The 21,536-nt window shown below is 45.2% G+C and overlaps 1 protein-coding gene across 3 annotated transcripts in view; it reads left to right on the forward strand.

Moving 5' to 3' along the window:
* LOC128700552 (lactadherin) overlaps positions 1 to 21,536 on the forward strand; it is a 408,199-nt gene that overhangs the window by 350,272 nt on the left and 36,391 nt on the right. For 2 of the 3 annotated variants that reach the window (XM_053793825.2, XM_053793827.2), the window contains exons 6-8: positions 8,767 to 8,907; positions 12,109 to 12,293; positions 13,963 to 14,155. In XM_053793825.2, coding sequence (XP_053649800.1) covers positions 8,767 to 8,907; positions 12,109 to 12,293; positions 13,963 to 14,155 — 519 coding nt within the window. The remainder of the gene's footprint in view (positions 1 to 8,766; positions 8,908 to 12,108; positions 12,294 to 13,962; positions 14,156 to 21,536) is intronic. The other variant, XM_053793826.2, reaches the window with a different exon arrangement.

The raw sequence follows: 21,536 nt of genomic DNA on the forward strand, positions 1-21,536 counted from the left end.
GTGTGGATGGGTTACCATGCAGTGTGGATGGGCTACCATGCAGTGTGGATGGGTTACCATGCAGTGTGGATGGGTTACCATGCAGTGTGGATGGGTTACCATGCAGTGTGGATGGGTTACCATGCAGTGTGGATGGGCTACCATGCAGTGTGGATGGGCTACCATGCAGTGTGGATGGGCTACCATGCAGTGTGGATGGGCTACCATGCAGTGTGGATAGGTTATGAAGGTGTGAATTTTATATCATTTCTGAATTGTGATTGTTGTGAATTGTTCTGTGATTTGTTTCCTTTATTACATATAATTATGTTCACCTGTATATAACATCATGGTAATACTGGTACACCACTCGGCTCACGGTCACATGGTAATACTGGTACACCACTCGGCTCACGGTCACATGGTAATACTGGTACACCACTCGGCTGACGGTCACATGGTAATACTGGTACACCACTCGGCTGACGGTCACATGGTAATACTGGTACACCACTCGGCTCACGGTCACATGGTAATACTGGTACACCACTCGGCTGACGGTCACATGGTAATACTGGTACACCACTCGGCTGACGGTCACATGGTAATACTGGTACACCACTCGGCTCACGGTCACATGGTAATACTGGTACACCACTCGGCTGACGGTCACATGGTAATACTGGTACACCACTCGGCTGACGGTCAGATGGTAATACTGGTACACCACTCGGCTGACGGTCACATGGTAATACTGGTACACCACTCGGCTGACGGTCAAATGGTAATACTGCTACACCACTCGGCTGACGGTCAAATGGTAATACTGGTACACCACTCGGCTTACGGTCACATTGTAATACTGCTACACCACTCGGCTCACGGTCACATGGTAATACTGCTACACCACTCGGCTCACGGTCACATGGTAATACTGCTACACCACTCGGCTCACGGTCACATGGTAATACTGCTACACCACTCGGCTCACGGTCACATGGTAATACTGCTACACCACTCGGCTCACGGTCACATGGTAATACTGCTACACCACTCGGCTTACGGTCACATGGTAATACTGCTACACCACTCGGCTTACGGTCACATGGTAATACTGCTACACCACTCGGCTTACGGTCACATGGTAATACTGGTACACCACTCGGCTGACGGTCACATGGTAATACTGCTACACCAGTCGGCTTACGGTCACATGGTAATACTGGTACACCACTCGGCTTACGGTCACATGGTATTACTGGTACACCACTCGGCTTACGGCCACATGGTAATGCTGGTACACCACTCTGCTTACGGTCACATGGTAATACTGCTACACCACTCGGCTTACGGTCACATGGTAATACTGCTACACCACTCGGCTCACGGTCACATGGTAATACTGCTACACCACTCGGCTTTTGGTCACATGGTAATACTGGTACACCACTCGACTTACGGTCACATTGTAATACTTGTATACCACTCGGCTCACGGTCACATGGTAATACTGGTATACCACTCGGCTTACGGTCACATGGTAATACTGGTATACCACTTGGCTTACGGTCACATGATAATACTGGTATACCACTCGGCTCACGGTCACATGGTAATACTGCTACACCACTCGGCTCACGGTCACATGGTAATACTGGTACACCACTCGGCTCACAGTCAGATGGTAATACTGCTACACCACTCGGCTTACGGTCACATGGTAATACTGGTACACCACTCGGCTCACGGTCACATGGTAATACTGGTACAAGACTCGGCTCACGGTCACATGATAATACTGCTACACCACTCGGCTCACGGTCACATGGTAATACTGCTACACCACTCGGCTCACGGTCACATGGTAATACTGGTACACCACTCGGCTCACGGTCACATGGTAATACTGGTACACCACTCGGCTTACTGTCAAATGGTAATACTGCTACACCACTCGGCTTACGGTCACATGGTAATACTGCTACACCACTCGGCTTACGGTCACATGGTAATACTGGTACACCACTCGGCTGACGGTCACATGGTAATACTGCTACACCACTCGGCTTACGGTCACATGGTAATACTGCTACACCACTCGGCTTACGGTCACATGGTAATACTGCTACACCACTCGGCTTACGGTCACATGGTAATACTGCTACACCACTCGGCTTACGGTCACATGGTAATACTGCTACACCACTCGGCTTACGGTCACATGGTAATACTGGTACACCACTCGGCTTACGGTCACATGGTAATACTGGTACACCACTCGGCTTACGGTCACATGGTAATACTTGTACACCACTCGGCTTACGGTCACATGGTAATACTGGTACACCACTCGGCTTACGGTCACATGGTAATACTGGTACACCACTCGGCTTACGGTCACATGGTAATACTGGTACACCACTCGGCTTACAGCCACATGGTAATGCTGGTACACCACTCGGCTTACGGTCACATGGTAATACTGCTACACCACTCGGCTCACGGTCACATGGTAATACTGCTACACCACTCGGCTTATGGTCACATGGTAATACTGGTACACCACTCGGCTTACGGTCACATGGTAATACTTGTATAAAACTCGGCTCACGGTCACATGGTAATACTGGTATACCACTCGGCTTATGGTCGCATGGTAATACTGGTACACCACTCGGCTCACGGTCACATGGTAATACTGGTATACCACTCGGCTTATGGTCACATGGTAATACTGGTATACCACTTGGCTTACGGTCACATGATAATACTGGTATACCACTCGGCTCACGGACACATGGTAATACTGCTACACCACTCGGCTCACGGTCACATGGTAATACTGGTACACCACTCGGCTCACAGTCAGATGGTAATACTGCTACACCACTCGGCTTAGGGTCACATGGTAATACTGGTACACCACTCGGCTCACGGTCACATGGTAATACTGGTACACCACTCGGCTCACGGTCACATGGTAATACTGCTACACCACTCGGCTCACGGTCACATGGTAATACTGCTACACCACTCGGCTCACGGTCACATGGTAATACTGGTACACCACTCGGCTCACGGTCACATGGTAATACTGGTACTCCACTCGGCTTACGGTCAAATGGTAATACTGCTACACCACTCGGCTCACGGTCACATGGTAATACTGGTACACCACTCGGCTCACGGTCACATGGTAATACTGGTACACTACTCGGCTCACGGTCACATGGTAATACTGCTACACCACTCGGCTCACGGTCAGATGGTAATACTGGTACACCACTCGGCTCATGGTCAGATTGTAATACTGGTACACCACTCGGCTCACGGTCACATGGTAATACTGGTACACCACTCGGCTCACGGTCACATGGTAATACTGGTACACCACTCGGCTCACGGTCACATGGTAATACTGGTACACCACTCAGCTTACAGTCACATGGTAATACTGCTACACCACTCGGCTTACGGTCACATGGTAATACTGGTACACCACTCGGCTTACGGTCACATTGTAATACTGCTACACCACTCGGCTTACGGTCACATGGTAATACTGGAACACCACTCGGCTCACGGTCACATGGTAATACTGGTACACCACTCGGCTTACGGTCACATGGTAATACTGGAACACCACTCGGCTCACGGTCACATGGTAATACTGGTACACCACTCGGCTCACGGTCACATGGTAATACTGGTACACCACTCGGCTTACGGTCACATGGTAATACTGGTACACCACTCAGCTTACAGTCACATGGTAATACTGCTACACCACTCGGCTTACGGTCACATGGTAATACTGGTACACCACTCGGCTTACGGTCACATTGTAATACTGCTACACCACTCGGCTTACGGTCACATGGTAATACTGGAACACCACTCGGCTCACGGTCACATGGTAATACTGGTACACCACTCGGCTTACGGTCACATGGTAATACTGGAACACCACTCGGCTCACGGTCACATGGTAATACTGGTACACCACTCGGCTCACGGTCACATGGTAATACTGGTAAGCCCCTCGGCTTATAGTCACATGGTAATACTGCTACACCTCTCGGCTCACGGTCACATGGTAATACTGGAACACCACTCGGTTCACGGTCACATGGTAATACTGCTACACAACTCGGCTCACGGTCACATGGTAATACTGCTACACCACTCGGCTTACGGTCACATGGTAATACTGCTATACCACTCGGCTTATAGTCACATGGTAATACTGGTACACCACTCGGCTTATAGTCACATGGTAATACTGGTATACCACTCGGCTCACGGTCACATTGTAATACTAGTACACCACTCGGCTCACGGTCACATGGTAATACTGCTATACCACTCGGCTCACGGTCACATGGTAATACTGGACCACCACTCGGTTCACGGTCACTTGGTAATACTGCTACACAACTCGGCTCACGGTCAGATGGTAATACTGGTACACCACTCGGCTCACGGTCACATGGTAATACTGCTACACCACTCGGCTTACGGTCACATGGTAATACTTGTATAAAACTCGGCTCACGGTCACATGGTAATACTGGTATACCACTCGGCTTATGGTCGCATGGTAATACTGGTACACCACTCGGCTCACGGTCACATGGTAATACTGGTATACCACTCGGCTTATGGTCACATGGTAATACTGGTATACCACTTGGCTTACGGTCACATGATAATACTGGTATACCACTCGGCTCACGGACACATGGTAATACTGCTACACCACTCGGCTCACGGTCACATGGTAATACTGGTACACCACTCGGCTCACAGTCAGATGGTAATACTGCTACACCACTCGGCTTAGGGTCACATGGTAATACTGGTACACCACTCGGCTCACGGTCACATGGTAATACTGGTACACCACTCGGCTCACGGTCACATGGTAATACTGCTACACCACTCGGCTCACGGTCACATGGTAATACTGCTACACCACTCGGCTCACGGTCACATGGTAATACTGGTACACCTCTCGGCTCACGGTCACATGGTAATACTGCTACTCCACTCGGCTTACGGTCAAATGGTAATACTGCTACACCACTCGGCTCACGGTCACATGGTAATACTGGTACACCACTCGGCTCACGGTCACATGGTAATACTGGTACACTACTCGGCTCACGGTCACATGGTAATACTGCTACACCACTCGGCTCACGGTCACATGGTAATACTGGTACACCACTCGGCTCACGGTCACATGGTAATACTGGTACACCACTCGGCTCACGGTCACATGGTAATACTGGTACACCACTCGGCTCACGGTCACATGGTAATACTGGTACACCACTCGGCTCACGGTCACATGGTAATACTGCTACACCACTCGGCTCACGGTCAGATGGTAATACTGGTACACCACTCGGCTCATGGTCAGATTGTAATACTGGTACACCACTCGGCTCACGGTCAGATGGTAATACTGGTACACCACTCGGCTCACGGTCACATGGTAATACTGGTACACCACTCGGCTCACGGTCACATGGTAATACTGGTACACCACTCAGCTTACAGTCACATGGTAATACTGCTACACCACTCGGCTTACGGTCACATGGTAATACTGGTACACCACTCGGCTTACGGTCACATTGTAATACTGCTACACCACTCGGCTTACGGTCACATGGTAATACTGGAACACCACTCGGCTCACGGTCACATGGTAATACTGGTACACCACTCGGCTTACGGTCACATGGTAATACTGGAACACCACTCGGCTCACGGTCACATGGTAATACTGGTACACCACTCGGCTCACGGTCACATGGTAATACTGGTACACCACTCGGCTTACGGTCACATGGTAATACTGGTACACCACTCAGCTTACAGTCACATGGTAATACTGCTACACCACTCGGCTTACGGTCACATGGTAATACTGGTACACCACTCGGCTTACGGTCACATTGTAATACTGCTACACCACTCGGCTTACGGTCACATGGTAATACTGGAACACCACTCGGCTCACGGTCACATGGTAATACTGGTACACCGCTCGGCTTACGGTCACATGGTAATACTGCTACACCACTCGGCTTACGGTCACATGGTAATACTGGTACACCACTCGGCTCACGGTCACATGGTAATACTGGTAAGCCCCTCGGCTTATAGTCACATGGTAATACTGCTACACCACTCGGCTCACGGTCACATGGTAATACTGGAACACCACTCGGTTCACGGTCACATGGTAATACTGCTACACAACTCGGCTCACGGTCACATGGTAATACTGCTACACCACTCGGCTTACGGTCACATGGTAATACTGCTATACCACTAGGCTTATAGTCACATGGTAATACTGGTACACCACTCGGCTTATAGTCACATGGTAATACTGGTATACCACTCGGCTCACGGTCACATTGTAATACTAGTACACCACTCGGCTCACGGTCACATGGTAATACTGCTATACCACTCGGCTCACGGTCACATGGTAATACTGGACCACCACTCGGTTCACGGTCACATGGTAATACTGCTACACAACTCGGCTCACGGTCAGATGGTAATACTGGTACACCACTCGGCTCACGGTCACATGGTAATACTGCTACACCACTCGGCTTACGGTCACATGGTAATACTGCTACACCACTCGGCTTACGGTCACATGGTAATACTGGTACACCACTCGGCTCACGGTCACATTGTAATACTAGTACACCACTCGGCCTTCGGTCACATGATAATACTGCTACACAACTGGGCTCACGGTCACGTGGTAATACTGGAACACCACTCGGCTCACGGCCACATGGCAATACTACTACACAACTCGGCTCACGGTCACATGGTAATACTGGTACACCACTCGGCTTACGGTCACATGGTAATACTGGTACACCACTCGGCTCACGGTCACATGGTAATACTGCTACACCACTCGGCTCACGGTCCCATGGTAATACTGCTACACCACTCGGCTTACGGTCACATGGTAATACTGGTACACCACTCGGCTTACGGTCACATGATAATACTGGTACACCACTCGGCTCACGATCACATGGTAATACTGCTACACCACTCGGCTTACGGTCACATGGTAATACTGGTACACCACTCGGCTTACGGTCACATGGTAATACTGGAACACCACTCGGCTCACGGCCACATGGCAATACTGCTACACAACTCGGCTCACGGTCACATGGTAATACTGCTACACCACTCGGCTTACGGTCACATGGTAATACTGCTACACCACTCGGCTTACGGTCACATGGTAATACTGCTGCACCACTCGGCTTACGGTCACATGGTAATACTGCTGCACCACTCGGCTTACGGTCAAAGGAACGCGTGATCGCATGCCAGGCGGAGTGAAAAGCAAATAATATAAGCGTTCTTGCCTCTGCTAACTTTACGAGTATCAACTAGCAAGAAATATTCACCTGGGTGCCAAGGTTCTTACACCTGCTACCCATATTCGTCTATCAGGAAATGAATATTTGGGTGTAATTAAAATGGTATGAGTGGCATCCTGGGGTTGTGGTGTATGTTAGATAATGCTAGGCTTTGAAATGAGGTGATTCTCGAATCGTTATTTTAACCCGTAAATAAAAATATGTTGCGAAAGATTGATGTAGGATCATAAAAACCTGTTACTTGGTGGTCATGTTGCTCTCACCTTGTGACTGAATGTACTTTTATGAGAAGGTGTAAGCAAGATTATCCATTCATGTGACTGGTGTAGGATCGTATCTGTTCTGAAAAACAGAATCTTCACTCTTTTCACGCACTGGTGTGCGTGGGGAGGGTGTTGTAACACACCAATGTGTTTGTGTTTGTCTGTGTGTGTGGGTGTGTTTGTGTGTGTGTGTGTGTGTGTGTGTGTGTGTGTGTGTATGTGTGTGTGTGTGTGTGTGTGTGTGTGTGTGTGTGTGTGTGTGTGTGTGTGTGTGTGTGTGTGTGTGTGGTGTCATGGACGCAGATAAATTCTCTTTCGACACCATTTTTGAAGATGCTTCTGTTCAGGGATCCTTATCTCTTCAAATACATGAAGTGATCGATGCACATGGAACGAGGCATCCTCAGTAGTGTTCCAAGTCACTGGATTCGTGTTAATTTCCAAGTTGTCGGCCGTCATTTACTTGCTTACAAGCTGGAATGCGACACGACTACATTCAGCATTGTCATTTAACTTCATGATGTGGTTGTAAATGCTGTGTGTAGTGGTGCAAGAACTCTGCATAGTTTTCTCTCGATACCTGAAGATTGTAAGTATCTTATAATGATCCTGCAAAAGAAGTAGCACATGAGAGGTGAGCTCGCATCTCAATGTTCTTCTTGCTCACGCATAACTCTTCCTACTTTGGGTATGAGGAATACAATAAATAACCGGCAAATTCAGATCCGTTTACCGAAGATTAATTTAGAAGCCGTTTGTGGAGTGAATCAGCCGATATAAACAGAAGCAAGTTTCATATCCAAATCTTTGAGTTTGAGCTCCTTCATAGTAAACTAGAATATTATATTCTGACTTGGGCAACTGATTAACTTTAGTGATGAAATTTTGCCTTATATCTCCGTTATTATTTCTTGAAGTGAGATTGTCTTGACTCTGTTGATGGGATCTTATTTGGGATAGAATCTAATTATCTACTAGGAGCTGTATGACCCTATCTGCTCGAAATTGTGTAATTAATTTTAAAAGATAAATACATGAGGGCATCCCACCTCCTGACTGTTAGTCTGGTGTTTGTGTTGCAGAGTGCAAAGCGGTGATCAGCGAGGGTGTGGATGTGCAGCTCTCAGCCAGCTCCTACAAGCCGTGGCACCGTAGCAAATCCTGTCAAGCTAAGGATGCCTCTCTACACTCTCACAGAGCGTGGTGTGCTCGCAGGAAAGACGGTGAGCGCACAGTTTCTTTAATGCTTCTAGAAAAGCTAAATTCCTAGTTCTATGCTAATTCTGTGTCTGTGGCAACGTTCTGATGTGTTGACCAAAGTTCTATGGACATTACGAGAGTCACTAAGCAGGATTTTGCCTGCACACAAACCGAGAGATTTAAAGCATCTCTGAGAGTATATACACTGAGAGATACACACCTCTGTGTGCATGCACAACTCTGCATATGGATTGAGAGATACCTCTCTGTCCATATACACAAAAAGATATACACTATAACCTAGTCTGTATCCTCCAGTACTCATATATGTGAATGTAACACACACACACATTATATATATATATATATATATATATGGTAATATATATATATATATATATATATATATATATATATATATATATATATATATATATATATATATATATATATATATATATCAATAACAACACTGCGACTAGCCGGGGGATAGAACCCGTGTTGTTTTAGCCCGCCTTATGGTGAGCGAAAATTCCAATACGCTCTAACCCACTCCACCATACAATCCAATAAGAATCACGCACCCAGCAAAGCTAGCTGTTGTACCGTGATCCGAAGACATACGATGGTGTGGGTGTCTCAGAGCTAATATCATTCTACTCCCCGTTTATTGTACTAGCCTCCACAAGCAGTATATATCGTATTGTAACCACGAACGCGTGGTACTTGATTAATAACAACACTGCGAAATACCACTCGTTTGTGGTTACAATACAATATATACTGCTCATGGAGGCTAGTACACAAAACGGGGAGTAGAATGAAATTAGCTCTGAGGCACCCACACCATCGTAAATCCTCGGATCACGGTACAACATCTAGCTCTGCTGGATGCATGATTCTTGTAGGATTGTGTGGTCCCGTGGGTTAGAGCATCGTGGAATTTTCGCTCACCATGAGGCAGGCTAAAACAACACGGATTCGATCCCCCGGCAAGTTGCAGTGTTGTCATTGATTAAATGCCACTTAGTCGTGGTTACAATACGATATATATATATATATATATATATATATATATATATATATATATATCACTGATCTCTGGCTGTAGGAGACTCGAACCTACGAACCTTGGAACAAGGTACGCAGTGCTATACCAATCTCACCACACTGGACCAATACCTTGGCGTCCAGCTTGCGCTAGACGTTGATTAACGTCTAGCGCAAGCTACTCCAAGGTTGAGGGACTGATTACCTCATCTTCTGTATATAGTCCTACTGTCTTCAAGCTATGTCCTAGAATTTGTATTGATAAAGCTGCTGGATGGCGAAACGTCTACAATAAAGATACCCAGATGTTGCACAGTGTCTTAATTTTCATCTTGTCGGTATTATATACCATTCTTGCACATCTTATCAGACACTGCAACATCATGGAATCTTGATTCTGAGGACATGTACATAACCTTCACGACTACGACAACTACTACTACAATTAACCCATCTCTTTGGGAAGGAACTACTTCCACTGGGGAATCCCGCCTACCAGTGACTATGCCCTTGTCTGCTACACCTGACGTTAGTATATAAGCGCCAGGCTTCTTGCTTCTGCTTCAGAATCTCCACGACTACGGTGCTCTTCGCACCTACTCCAAGGTTGAGGGACTGATTACCTCATCTTCTGTATATAGTCCTACTGTCTTCAAGCTATGTCCTAGAATTTGTGTTGATAAAGCCATTGGATGGCGAAACGTCTACAATAAAGATACCCAGATGTTGCACAAGTGTCTTAATTTCATCTTGTCGGTATTATATACCATTCTTGCACACCTTCCATTAAGTTCAAAACAGATGTTCCTAGATGTTTTAATTCATCGCGTTGACAGGAAATTCAAATTTACAGATTATTGGAAGTTCATCAGTGTGTCTTCAAACATTCATGACCATTCCAATCATAAAACTAGGGTAATGTTCTCGAGAGCCTTGCGTACCTGCAGTCCAGAGTATTTAGAGGACGAAATCAGGAAGATATTTAACATAGCCACAAAACTGAGATATCCAAGGGATTTTGTGGAGAAGGCGCTAATGTCAGCAAGGAAGACTTTGTTGTGCAAGAATGGTATATAATAGTGTCTTAATTTCAAGGACTTAATTACAGGACTGAACTTAAGGAAGTGATTGCCAGGAAAATTGTACCAGTTTTACCATATAATGAGAACCTGGTGTGCCTACATAAGGCATTAAAAAATATCAATATGAACCTTGCTTTCAAAAAACACTGGGGCAGTGAAACAGAGGTTGATTAAAAACAAACCCTCTAGCAAAGTTGGTGGGGTTTACAAGGTCTCATGCACCCAGTGTCCTCTCTCATATATTGGTCAAACAGGTAAACCTCTGGAAACCAGAACAACCCAACATAAATATACAATCAAGACAGGGCAGGAGTCAAACGCTATCTTCAACCACATCAGTTTCTATAATCACCCACCAGGGTGGGCTGATGCCTAAATTTTTGTACCCAGCAGTTCAGTCACAGTAAAAAATAATCGAACTATCTCTCTAGAAATATGACAGGAACACTGTGTATGAATCAAATTATGGGTTATATAAGCTCGACAGTTATTTAGTAGAGTCGCGTCTTAGCTCCTGGCCCCGCCTCTTCACCAGTTGCTACTGGGCCCTCTCTCTCCCCGCTCCATGAGCTTTATCAAACCTCGTCTTAAAACTATGTATGGTTCCTGCCTCCACTACATCACTTTCTAGGCTATTCCACTGCCTGACAACACTATGACTGAAGAAATACTTCCTAATATCTCTCTGACTCATCTGTGTCTTCAACTTCCAATTGTGACCTCTTGTTTCTGTGTCCCCTCCCTGGAACATCCTGTCTTTGTCCACCTTGTCTATTCCGCGCAGTATTTTATATGTCGTTATCATGTCTCCCCTGGCCCTCCTGTCCTCCAGTGTCGCCAGGCCGATTTCCCTTAACCTTTCTTTATAGAACATTCCCCTTAGCTCTGGAACTAACCTTGTCGCAAACCTTTGCACTTTCTCTAGTTTCTTGACGTGTTTTACCAAGTGCGTGTTCCAAACAGGTGCTGCATACTCCAGTATGGGCCTGTGTGTGTGTGTGTGTGTGTGTGCGTGTGTGTGTGTGTGTATTGAAACAATATACTCATCTCTACTAGCTGGGAGTTAATATATTGTGGTTCATCACCAACTAGCGCACCAATGGCTGCAATGGGACCTGGGACCACCTCATCAGGTGACTGGGGTCATCACTAGGGGACGAGGTGACACTGGTCGCAAGCACTGGGTGAAGGCTTACACCCTCACCTACTCCAATGACTCCAAGGTTTGGTTCACCTACAAAGATGGCAATCACCTCGATACTAAGGTGAGCGTGCAGGTGAGGCATGTGTAGTGTTCTTATCTTATATTTATTATTATATATATTTATCTATCTCTCAGTCTCTCTTAATCTCTCTCTCTCTCTCTCTCTCTCTCTCTCTCTATATATATATATATATATATATATATATATATATATATATATATATATATATATATATATATATAGGAGGAGGTGCGGGATTACCAAAACTGTTGTCCAGAGGGCTGATTAAGGGTTGTTGAGGTGGTTCGGACATGTAGAGAGAATGGAGCGAAACAGAGTGACTTCAAGAGTGTATCAGTCTGTAGTTTAAGAAAGGCGGGGTAGGGGTCGGCCTAGGAAAGGTTGGATGGAGGGGGTAAAGGAGGTTTTGTGTGCGAGGGGCTTGGACTTCCAGCAGGCATGCGTGAGCGTGTTTGACAGGAGTGAATGGAGACAAATGGTTTTTAATACTTGACGTGCTGTTGGAGTGTGAGCAAAGTAACATTTATGAAGGGGTTCAGGGAAACCGGCAGGCCGGACTTGAGTCCTGGAGATGGGAAGTACAGTGCCTGCACTCTGAAGGAGGGGTGTTAAGGTTGCAGTTTTAAAACTGTAGTGTAAAGCACCCTTCTGGCAAGACAGTGATGGAGTGAATGATGGTGAAAGTTTTTCTTTTTTGGGCCACCCTGCCTTGGTGGGAATCAGCCAGTGTGTTAATAAAAAAAATAATAATAATATATAGATAGATAGATATATAAATAGATAGATAGATAGAATAGCGAAATTCGAAGCCCTTTCGTGATTTTTCACATTACAAAGGAACTGTAAAAAAATATATCAACAGGAAAGCATATGAGGACGAGACTACACATGGCGGTTATCTTACAACTGCAGATCTTTCTTATGATAATGTTGGTAGGTAGTGAAGGATATGCCCAACACAGCTTATATTCCACCTAAGCTTTAACATGTTAACTTGTCTAATGTACCTGAAATTCTTTCCATATTTTATTAATTATAAATCAATCCAATCCAATTCTTGACTACATACCAACATCATCATAAAAAGATCAGGTGTCGTAAGATGACCCCGATGTGTAGTCTCGTATTTACTTGCTTTCCTGCAGATCTTCTATTTTTACAGTGCCTTCTTAATGTGAGAAATTACGAAATTTCCCTATTTTTTTCACAGTTGCTGTTCTGCGTATTGTGATATTACCTGTTTACTGTGATCTTAGATTTTTTTTTCCCAGGGCTTTCCCTAATCAATCTGAATTTAACAATGAATATAGAATATGACATCTCTGGAAGTGTATGTACGATCAGGAACGACACGCAAGCTTCCATGACTAATAAAAGTACGTTGTAAAACATTGTGCGAGCCATTAGTGAAGAGAACAAGCGTTTAATAGACCATTAAACGCAACACTGACCTTCCGTCTGAAGACAAGAAATGTTCAGCTGTGTAAGAGAAGAGAGTTGTTATCTAGATTAATTTCTCATTTGTGTGTTTTGTGAAATTCTACATGACATGTAACTGCTGCTGTTTTGAAGCCTCTCCACTCACTGAGACAACTACACTGTAAGACTAGGGTATAGTTCGCTTTGCGAGTGTGTAGCCGAGATATGCAGTTTCTTTCCTATCTTCACGTGGGTTCGTTTGTCATATACCGGCGTGTATTACACTTTTTAGTTTGGACAGGTGTTTGGTGGGAACCTGGACAAACACACGGAGAGGCGTCACTACCTCAACTCACCCTTCAAGGCTCGTTTCGTCCGCCTCCATCCACAACGCTGGCGAAAAACTATTGCCCTCCGAGCTGCTCTCCTGGGCTGCCCTCACAAGGGCGAGTGTGGCGACGGTTTCTTCAGAGTCACCCCAGAAACCAGCTGCGGTAAGTAACTATACCACCACCACACTAATTGCGGTAATTAACCATGCTGTACCACTACGATACTAACTGTGCTTATTACCATGCTGTACCACCACGACACCAGCTGTGGTAAGAAAATAAGAAAGAAGGCGCACTGAAGTAGGCCTACTGCCCCATGCTAGGCATGTTCAAGTCACCTACTGGCCTCAGCTAGTCGGGTCCAAGTATCATCCGCTGTCAGACCTACCTACTAGCATAAGCTAGTCACGTCCGACTCACACCCACCCACACCCACCACACCCACTCATGTAATTGTCTAACCTATTTCAAAAACTACACAAAGTTTTAACTTGAGTGACGCTACTCTGGAGTTTGTTCCACTCATCCACAACTTTATTGAAGAGTGAAACACTCACCTGACTACAGTATATAAGCCACTTCTCAGGCTCTATGCTCTACTTTCTACAAGATTGATGGACTGAACACATCGATTCCAGGCTGAGGGACTGATTACCTCAAACTCCTCCTCTCTTACCATTTCTTCTTTGTATTGGACTGATGAAGCTACTGTGTAACGAAACGTTTCCTTAATAAAGATTCCCATATGCTACATAAGTGTCTCAATCTTCAGCTTCTCGCTTTTCAAAACTATTTTATGATACAACTCTATTACCAAACCAATGCTTTCCTATATCTTTTCTGAAGCTAAATTTTTCCAGCTTGAAACTGTTGCTGCGAATCCTGCATTGGTTAGATATTTTTAGCACTTTATTTACATCCCCTGTATTTACTCCTGTTTTCCATTTATACACATCAATCATATCCCCCCTAGTTCTACGCCTGGCTAGAGAGTGCAGATTCAGGGCCCTCAGTCTATCCTCACAGGGAAGATTTCTGATACATGGGATCAACTTTGTCATCCTCCTTTGTACGTTTTCCAGTGCATTTACATCCATTCTGTAATACGGTGACCAGAACTGCGCATGATAATCTAAATGAGGCCTAACCAAGGATATATAGAGTTGAAGAACAACCTAAGGATTCCTGTTATTTAATTCTATTCGCTTTATTGCGAACACTTACGCACTGTTGTTTTAGTTTTTAGATTATTGTTAACCAGAACTCCCAAATCTATTTAGCAATCAGTGATATTAAGATCTACATTATTTAGTTTGTAAGTTTTATGGTTATTTACCTTTCCAATGCTTAGAACTTTGCATTTGTCTATGTTAGACTGCATCTGCCACTTCTTTGACCACTGCATCAGTCTATTCAGATCTTGTACATGGACGGTATATAACATCGACAAGATGAAAATTAGACACATGTGGAACATCTGGGTATCTTTATTGTAGACGTTTCGCCATCCAGTGGCTTTATCAACACAAATTCAAGGACATGATTGGAAGGCAGCAGAACTATATACAAAAGATGAGGTAATCAGTCCCTCAGCCTTGGAATTGAAGACCACCATATCCGCTAAGTCTGAAGCACAGGCAACGTTAGTTGAGTTAGCACGGTTAGCTGGGTTACCATAGTTAGCTGGGTTAGCATGGTTAGCTGGGTTAACATGGTTAGCTGGGTTACCATAGTTAGCTGGGTTACCATAGCTGGGTTAACATGGTTAGCTGGGTTAACATGGTTAGCTGGGTTAACATAGTTAGCTGGGTTACCATAGTTAGCTGGGTTACCATAGTTAGCTGGGTTACCATAGTTAGCTGGGTTAACATGGTTAGCTGGGTTAACATAGTTAGCTGGGTTACCATAGTTAGCTGGGTTACCATAGTTAGCTGGGTTAACATGGTTAGCTGGGTTAACATAGTTAGCTGGGTTACCATAGTTAGCTGGGTTACCATAGTTAGCTGGGTTACCATAGTTAGCTGGGTTAACATGGTTAGCTGGGTTAACATAGTTAGCTGGGTTACCATAGTTAGCTGGGTTACCATAGTTAGCTGGGTTAACATGGTTAGCTGGGTTAACATAGTTAGCTGGGTTAACATAGTTAGCTGGGTTACCATAGTTAGCTGGGTTACCATAGTTAGCTGGGTTAACATGGTTAGCTGGGTTAACATAGTTAGCTGGGTTAACATAGTTAGCTGGGTTACCATAGTTAGCTGGGTTACCATAGTTAGCTGGGTTAGCATAGTTAGCTGGGTTAACATAGTTAGCTGGGTTACCATAGTTAGCTGGGTTACCATAGTTAGCTGGGTTAACATGGTTAGCTGGGTTAACATAGTTAGCTGGGTTACCATAGTTAGCTGGGTTACCATAGTTAGCTGGGTTAACATGGTTAGCTGGGTTAGCATAGTTAGCTGGGTTAGCATAGTTAGCTGGGTTACCATAGTTAGCTGGGTTAGCATAGTTAGCTGGGTTAACATAGTTAGCTGGGTTACCATAGTTAGCTGGGTTACCATAGTTAGCTGGGTTAACATGGTTAGCTGGGTTAACATAGTTAGCTGGGTTACCATAGTTAGCTGGGTTACCATAGTTAGCTGGGTTAACATGGTTAGCTGGGTTAACATAGCTGGGTTACCATAGTTAGCTGGGTTAGCATAGTTAGCTGGGTTAACATAGTTAGCTGGGTTACCATAGTTAGCTGGGTTAGCATAGTTAGTTGGGTTAACATGGTTAGCTGGGTTAACATAGTGAGCTAGATTAGCATAGTTATCTGGGTTAGCATGGTTATCTGGGCCGTGTGGCAGACGTTAACATTGTTACTGGTAGGCGGGAATCTTGGTTCAGAGGACGTCTCCACAACCTTCTTAACTATGAAGAAATCGTCTGGTGATACCGACAAGATGTGGAAAAAAGACACTTATGTACAATTCAGGACATTTATTAAAGGAAACGTTTCGCCACTAGTGCCTTCTTCAGTCCTAATGAAGAAGCCACTCGTGGCGAAACGTTTCTTTTAATAAATGTCCTGAACTGTACATAAGTGTCTTTTTTCCACTTCTTAACTACTACTGACCCGTTCTTGGGTATGACCTACTTCCACATGAAGAATCCCGCCTACCAGTGACAATGTCTTCCTCTGCTACCCGTCCCTCGCCACCTGACGCCAGTATATAAGCGACAGCTAACCTGGCCTGTGCTTCCTCCCCAACAGAACAGACCTCGAACTGTGAAGTCGCACAAGCTCTGACCCTCATATTTAGTCTCCCTACGATCCCCGTTGGGGAGGGGAACCTTTACCTTCAGTGTCATCGTCTTTGATCTTTCACGATGAACTCTCCTAATCGTCTTAAGATTAAACCTTGCAGTGGAACTGTGAATGATTCCTCAAAACTTGCACTTGCAGCTGCCGTTAAGGGAGGTTTGCAAGTGAAGTTTAACATTATTCTGACGCTCCATGACTCCTTCATTGTCGTGTGCAACGATGATGTTGAAGCTGGAAAGCTACCCCATCGCCGCCACCGCCACTCTCGCTGACCGAGGCTTTACCGTTATGTCCTCTCTGGATTTAAGGGCCAAGTGGATTGTCTTCCTCAGGAGACTGGACAAATTTCTTACTTCACAACCCAGTGATGACCTCAAGACCTCCATTGAAGACCAAAGCTCCTGGGCTACAGTGGTGCGTGTTACCAAAATCCCTACTGCTTCATCCATGTTAAAAATCAAATCACTTTTACTGATGAGACCATGACTGCCCATGCTGTGGCTGAGGGTCTGGCTATCTGTTATTAGCCTCAGTTATATTGGAGCAAAAAAGGTGCCACCATGTCCTACACTGCTCGAATTGCTATTCTTATATGCACAGCACTAAGGACTGCCCCATTAAGGACAGGAAGTTCTTTCTGCACAGCCTGTGGTTGTGGGGGCCACGATTTCAAGACCTTCTTCATTACCACTCCACCAGCATCAGCTTGCTTCAACTGCAAGAGCAACTACCACACTCTTGCTGAAAAATGCCCTACACGCCATGAAATATTGAATAAAACTCGAGAAGCAGCACAGAAGTCCTCTTCCAGATCTCCCATTTAAGCTTCTATCACTAAACTACAAGCTGATACCAGTTGTTAGGTAAGACACATATGCAACAGTTAGACAACTTTATTCCGAAACGTTTCGCCTACACAGTAGGCTTCTTCAGTCGAATACAGAGAGTAGGCAGGAACAGTAGAGATGTGAAGACGATGTAATCAGTCCATCACCCTTAAAGTCGTAGAATTTGAGGTTGTCAGTCCCTCGGCCTGGAGAAGTTCAGTTCCATAGTTCCTGACTATGGAACTGAACTTCTCCAGGCCGAGGGACTGACAACCTCAAATTCTACGACTTTAAGGGTGATGGACTGATTACATCGTCTTCACATCTCTACTGTTCCTGCCTACTTTCTGTATTCGACTGAAGAAGCCTACTGTGTAGGCGAAACGTTTCGGAATAAAGTTGTCTAACTGTTGCATATGTGTCTTACCTAACAACCTGTCGGTATTGTATACCATTTTGATGTTCAAGCTGATACCACTAAACTTCTCCAGGCTACTCAACCCTCCACCACCACCTTCATACCTGACTGTATAGTGAATGCCTATATGCAGAATATGGCTCTCCCTGGAACCTTCAACACCACCATTAATGAGCTCTTCGGGTTGAACAACATGCCAGAGTTTACTTTCCCTGCTTCCCTACCTTCTTCAGCCATACTCAAAACCACCTCAAATCATGTCAGTATTTCCACACTAGTAAGATCATCTCAAATAGCTTCAAATCTCACCAATGAGAGGCCACCATCAACTTCCACCACTACTGTAATGGACCAATCAGCCAGCACCATCGAAGACTCACCCTCTTTATCTTCTCCTGAGGAAGAGGAGGAAGATGTTGATGACTCCTGCATCAGCTCACCTACTTGGGACAACCTGACTTTCTACTCATCTTCGAATGAGGAAACTATGACCTGCATAGAACTATACGAAGGGCTCTGTGCTGGGTCTGTTGAATTCACTTGTGAGACTCGACACCATTTCATTCTTACCCAAGTTCTGGAGTTCATCAAAGCACTCCGTTTTACATTTGGTAATAAAACAAAACTGTACCACCTCTCCAGAACCAATTTCAAGAATTTGTAAACGGCTCTTCCTCAAATGCTTCACGCTACATAACATCTACAACTGACCTGCCTCTGTTGTCCCCATCTGCCTCTCTTCCTGTGACCAAGCCTGCTGCAAGCTACCCAATAATCAAGACTTCCACCAACTAATAACGATGCATTCTCGTCCTCAGACTACCCATCCTGCTTCTCCAGGAGGGATCATAAGACCAAGGAATCGTCCAATTCTCTGCCGTAGCCTGTAGCCACTGGGAGAAAAAGCCTCAAAGTAAACTGCACGAATCTTAGCGAAGAAGAGGAGAAGGAAGAAGAAGAAGAAGAAGCATCTAGTGTTTTGGACTAGATTCTCTCGACTTCCTACCCCGCCGTCTTCAATTAACCAATGTTTCCAGTACATTTCCCACAATTAGGACCACTTTCTACTCATTACACAGGTTTCTGAGAGTCTTGCCCTATAAAGTTTCCAGTTTGTGACGACTCGCAAGACTCAAGTCAAAGTTTTAAGCCGGTTAACTTACCGGATTCCCTTCAAGTTCTCCCAGAACGCTGAGGGATTTAATGGATTGAAGCACTAGGCTAAGGTCGACTTCTGGATAACTTTCTTTGATTTTTGGTCGTATTTAAAGATGAAAATATTTGTGATATTCTTATGGAATGTTTAAGGTCATCCCTTGCTTATGTGTGACTCCCACTAAGTGAGATACACACACTGTCAGAGATACACGCTGTGTAAGATACATACGCACTGTGTAACACAAACAGCAACAATTATTTGTATTAATGCTGATAGAATTACCGACAATATGTTAGTAACGGCTTGATAAAGCTCCTGGAGAGCGAAACGTTGCCACAATAAAATGTCACATTAGTTGCACTTGTGTCCTTTTACCCGACAATTATTTGATTGCACATTGTTACATTATTTCTTAAGAAGTAGAGAAACTGGCATTTGATGCCACTGAACATCAAATTTCCTGTGGCCGACTGGAAGACTTTGTTTACATCGTTAAGGTTTGCTATATCCTCGATGACTTTCACTCATAACAGTTAAGTATCTCGTGCAAAAGTTAATAGATACTGAGATTTACGTCTTGTCTATATCAGTGATGATAACGAGAATGACTACTGGGATTACTACAGTATTGTGGCAGAACTGTACTTGTAACTATTTTCCTGTCATTGTGAGTTATTTGCCTGTGTGTGTGTGTGTGTGTGTTTGTGTGTGTGTACTCACCTAGTTGTACTCACCTAGTTGAGGTTGCGGGGGTCGAGTCCGAGCTCCTGGCCCCGCCTCTTCACTGATCGCTACTAGGTCACTCTCCCTGAGCCGTGAGCTTTATCGTACCTCTGCTTAAAGCTATGTATGGATCCTGCCTCCACTACATCGCTTCCCAAACTATTCCACTTACTGACTACTCTGTGGCTGAAGAAATACTTCCTAACATCCCTGTGATTCATCTGTGTCTTTAGCTTCCAACTGTGTCCCCTTGTTACTGTGTCCAATCTCTGGAACATCCTGTTTTTGTCCACCTTGTCAATTCCTCTCAGTATTTTGTATGTCGTTATCATGTCCCCCCTATCTCTCCTGTCCTCCAGTGTCGTCAGGTTGATTTCCCTTAACCTCTCCTCGTAGGACATACCTCTTAGCTCTGGGACTAGTCTTGTTGCAAACCTTTGCACTTTCTCTAGTTTCTTTACGTGCTTGGCTAGGTGTGGGTTCCAAACTGGTGCCGCATACTCCAATATGGGCCTAACGTATACGGTGTACAGGGTCCTGAACGATTCCTTATTAAGATGTCGGAATGCTGTTCTGAGGTTTGCTAGGCGCCCATATGCTGCAGCAGTTATTTGGTTGATGTGCGCTTCAGGAGATGTGCCTGGTGTTATACTCACCCCAAGATCTTTTTCCTTGAGTGAGGTTTGTAGTCTCTGACCCCCTAGACTGTACTCCGTCTGCGGCCTTCTTTGCCCTTCCCCAATCTTCATGACTTTGCACTTGGTGGGATTGAACTCCAGGAGCCAATTGCTGGACCAGTTCTGCAGCCTGTCCAGATCCCTTTGTAGTTCTGCCTGGTCTTCGATCGAGTGTATTCTTCTCATCAACTTCACGTCATCTGCAAACAGGGACACCTCAGAGTCTATTCCTTCCGTCATGTCGTTCACAAATACCAGAAACAGCACTGGTCCTAGGACTGACCCCTGCGGGACCCCGCTGGTCACAGGTGCCCACTCTGACACCTCGCCACGTACCATGACTCGCTGCTGTCTTCCTGACAAGTATTCCCTGATCCATTGTAGTGCCTTCCCTGTTATCCCTGCTTGGTCCTCCAGTTTTTGCACCAATCTCTTGTG

The sequence above is a fragment of the Cherax quadricarinatus genome, chromosome 65, assembly GCF_038502225.1.
Source record: "Cherax quadricarinatus isolate ZL_2023a chromosome 65, ASM3850222v1, whole genome shotgun sequence".
In the NCBI taxonomy this organism is placed as follows: domain Eukaryota; kingdom Metazoa; phylum Arthropoda; class Malacostraca; order Decapoda; family Parastacidae; genus Cherax; species Cherax quadricarinatus.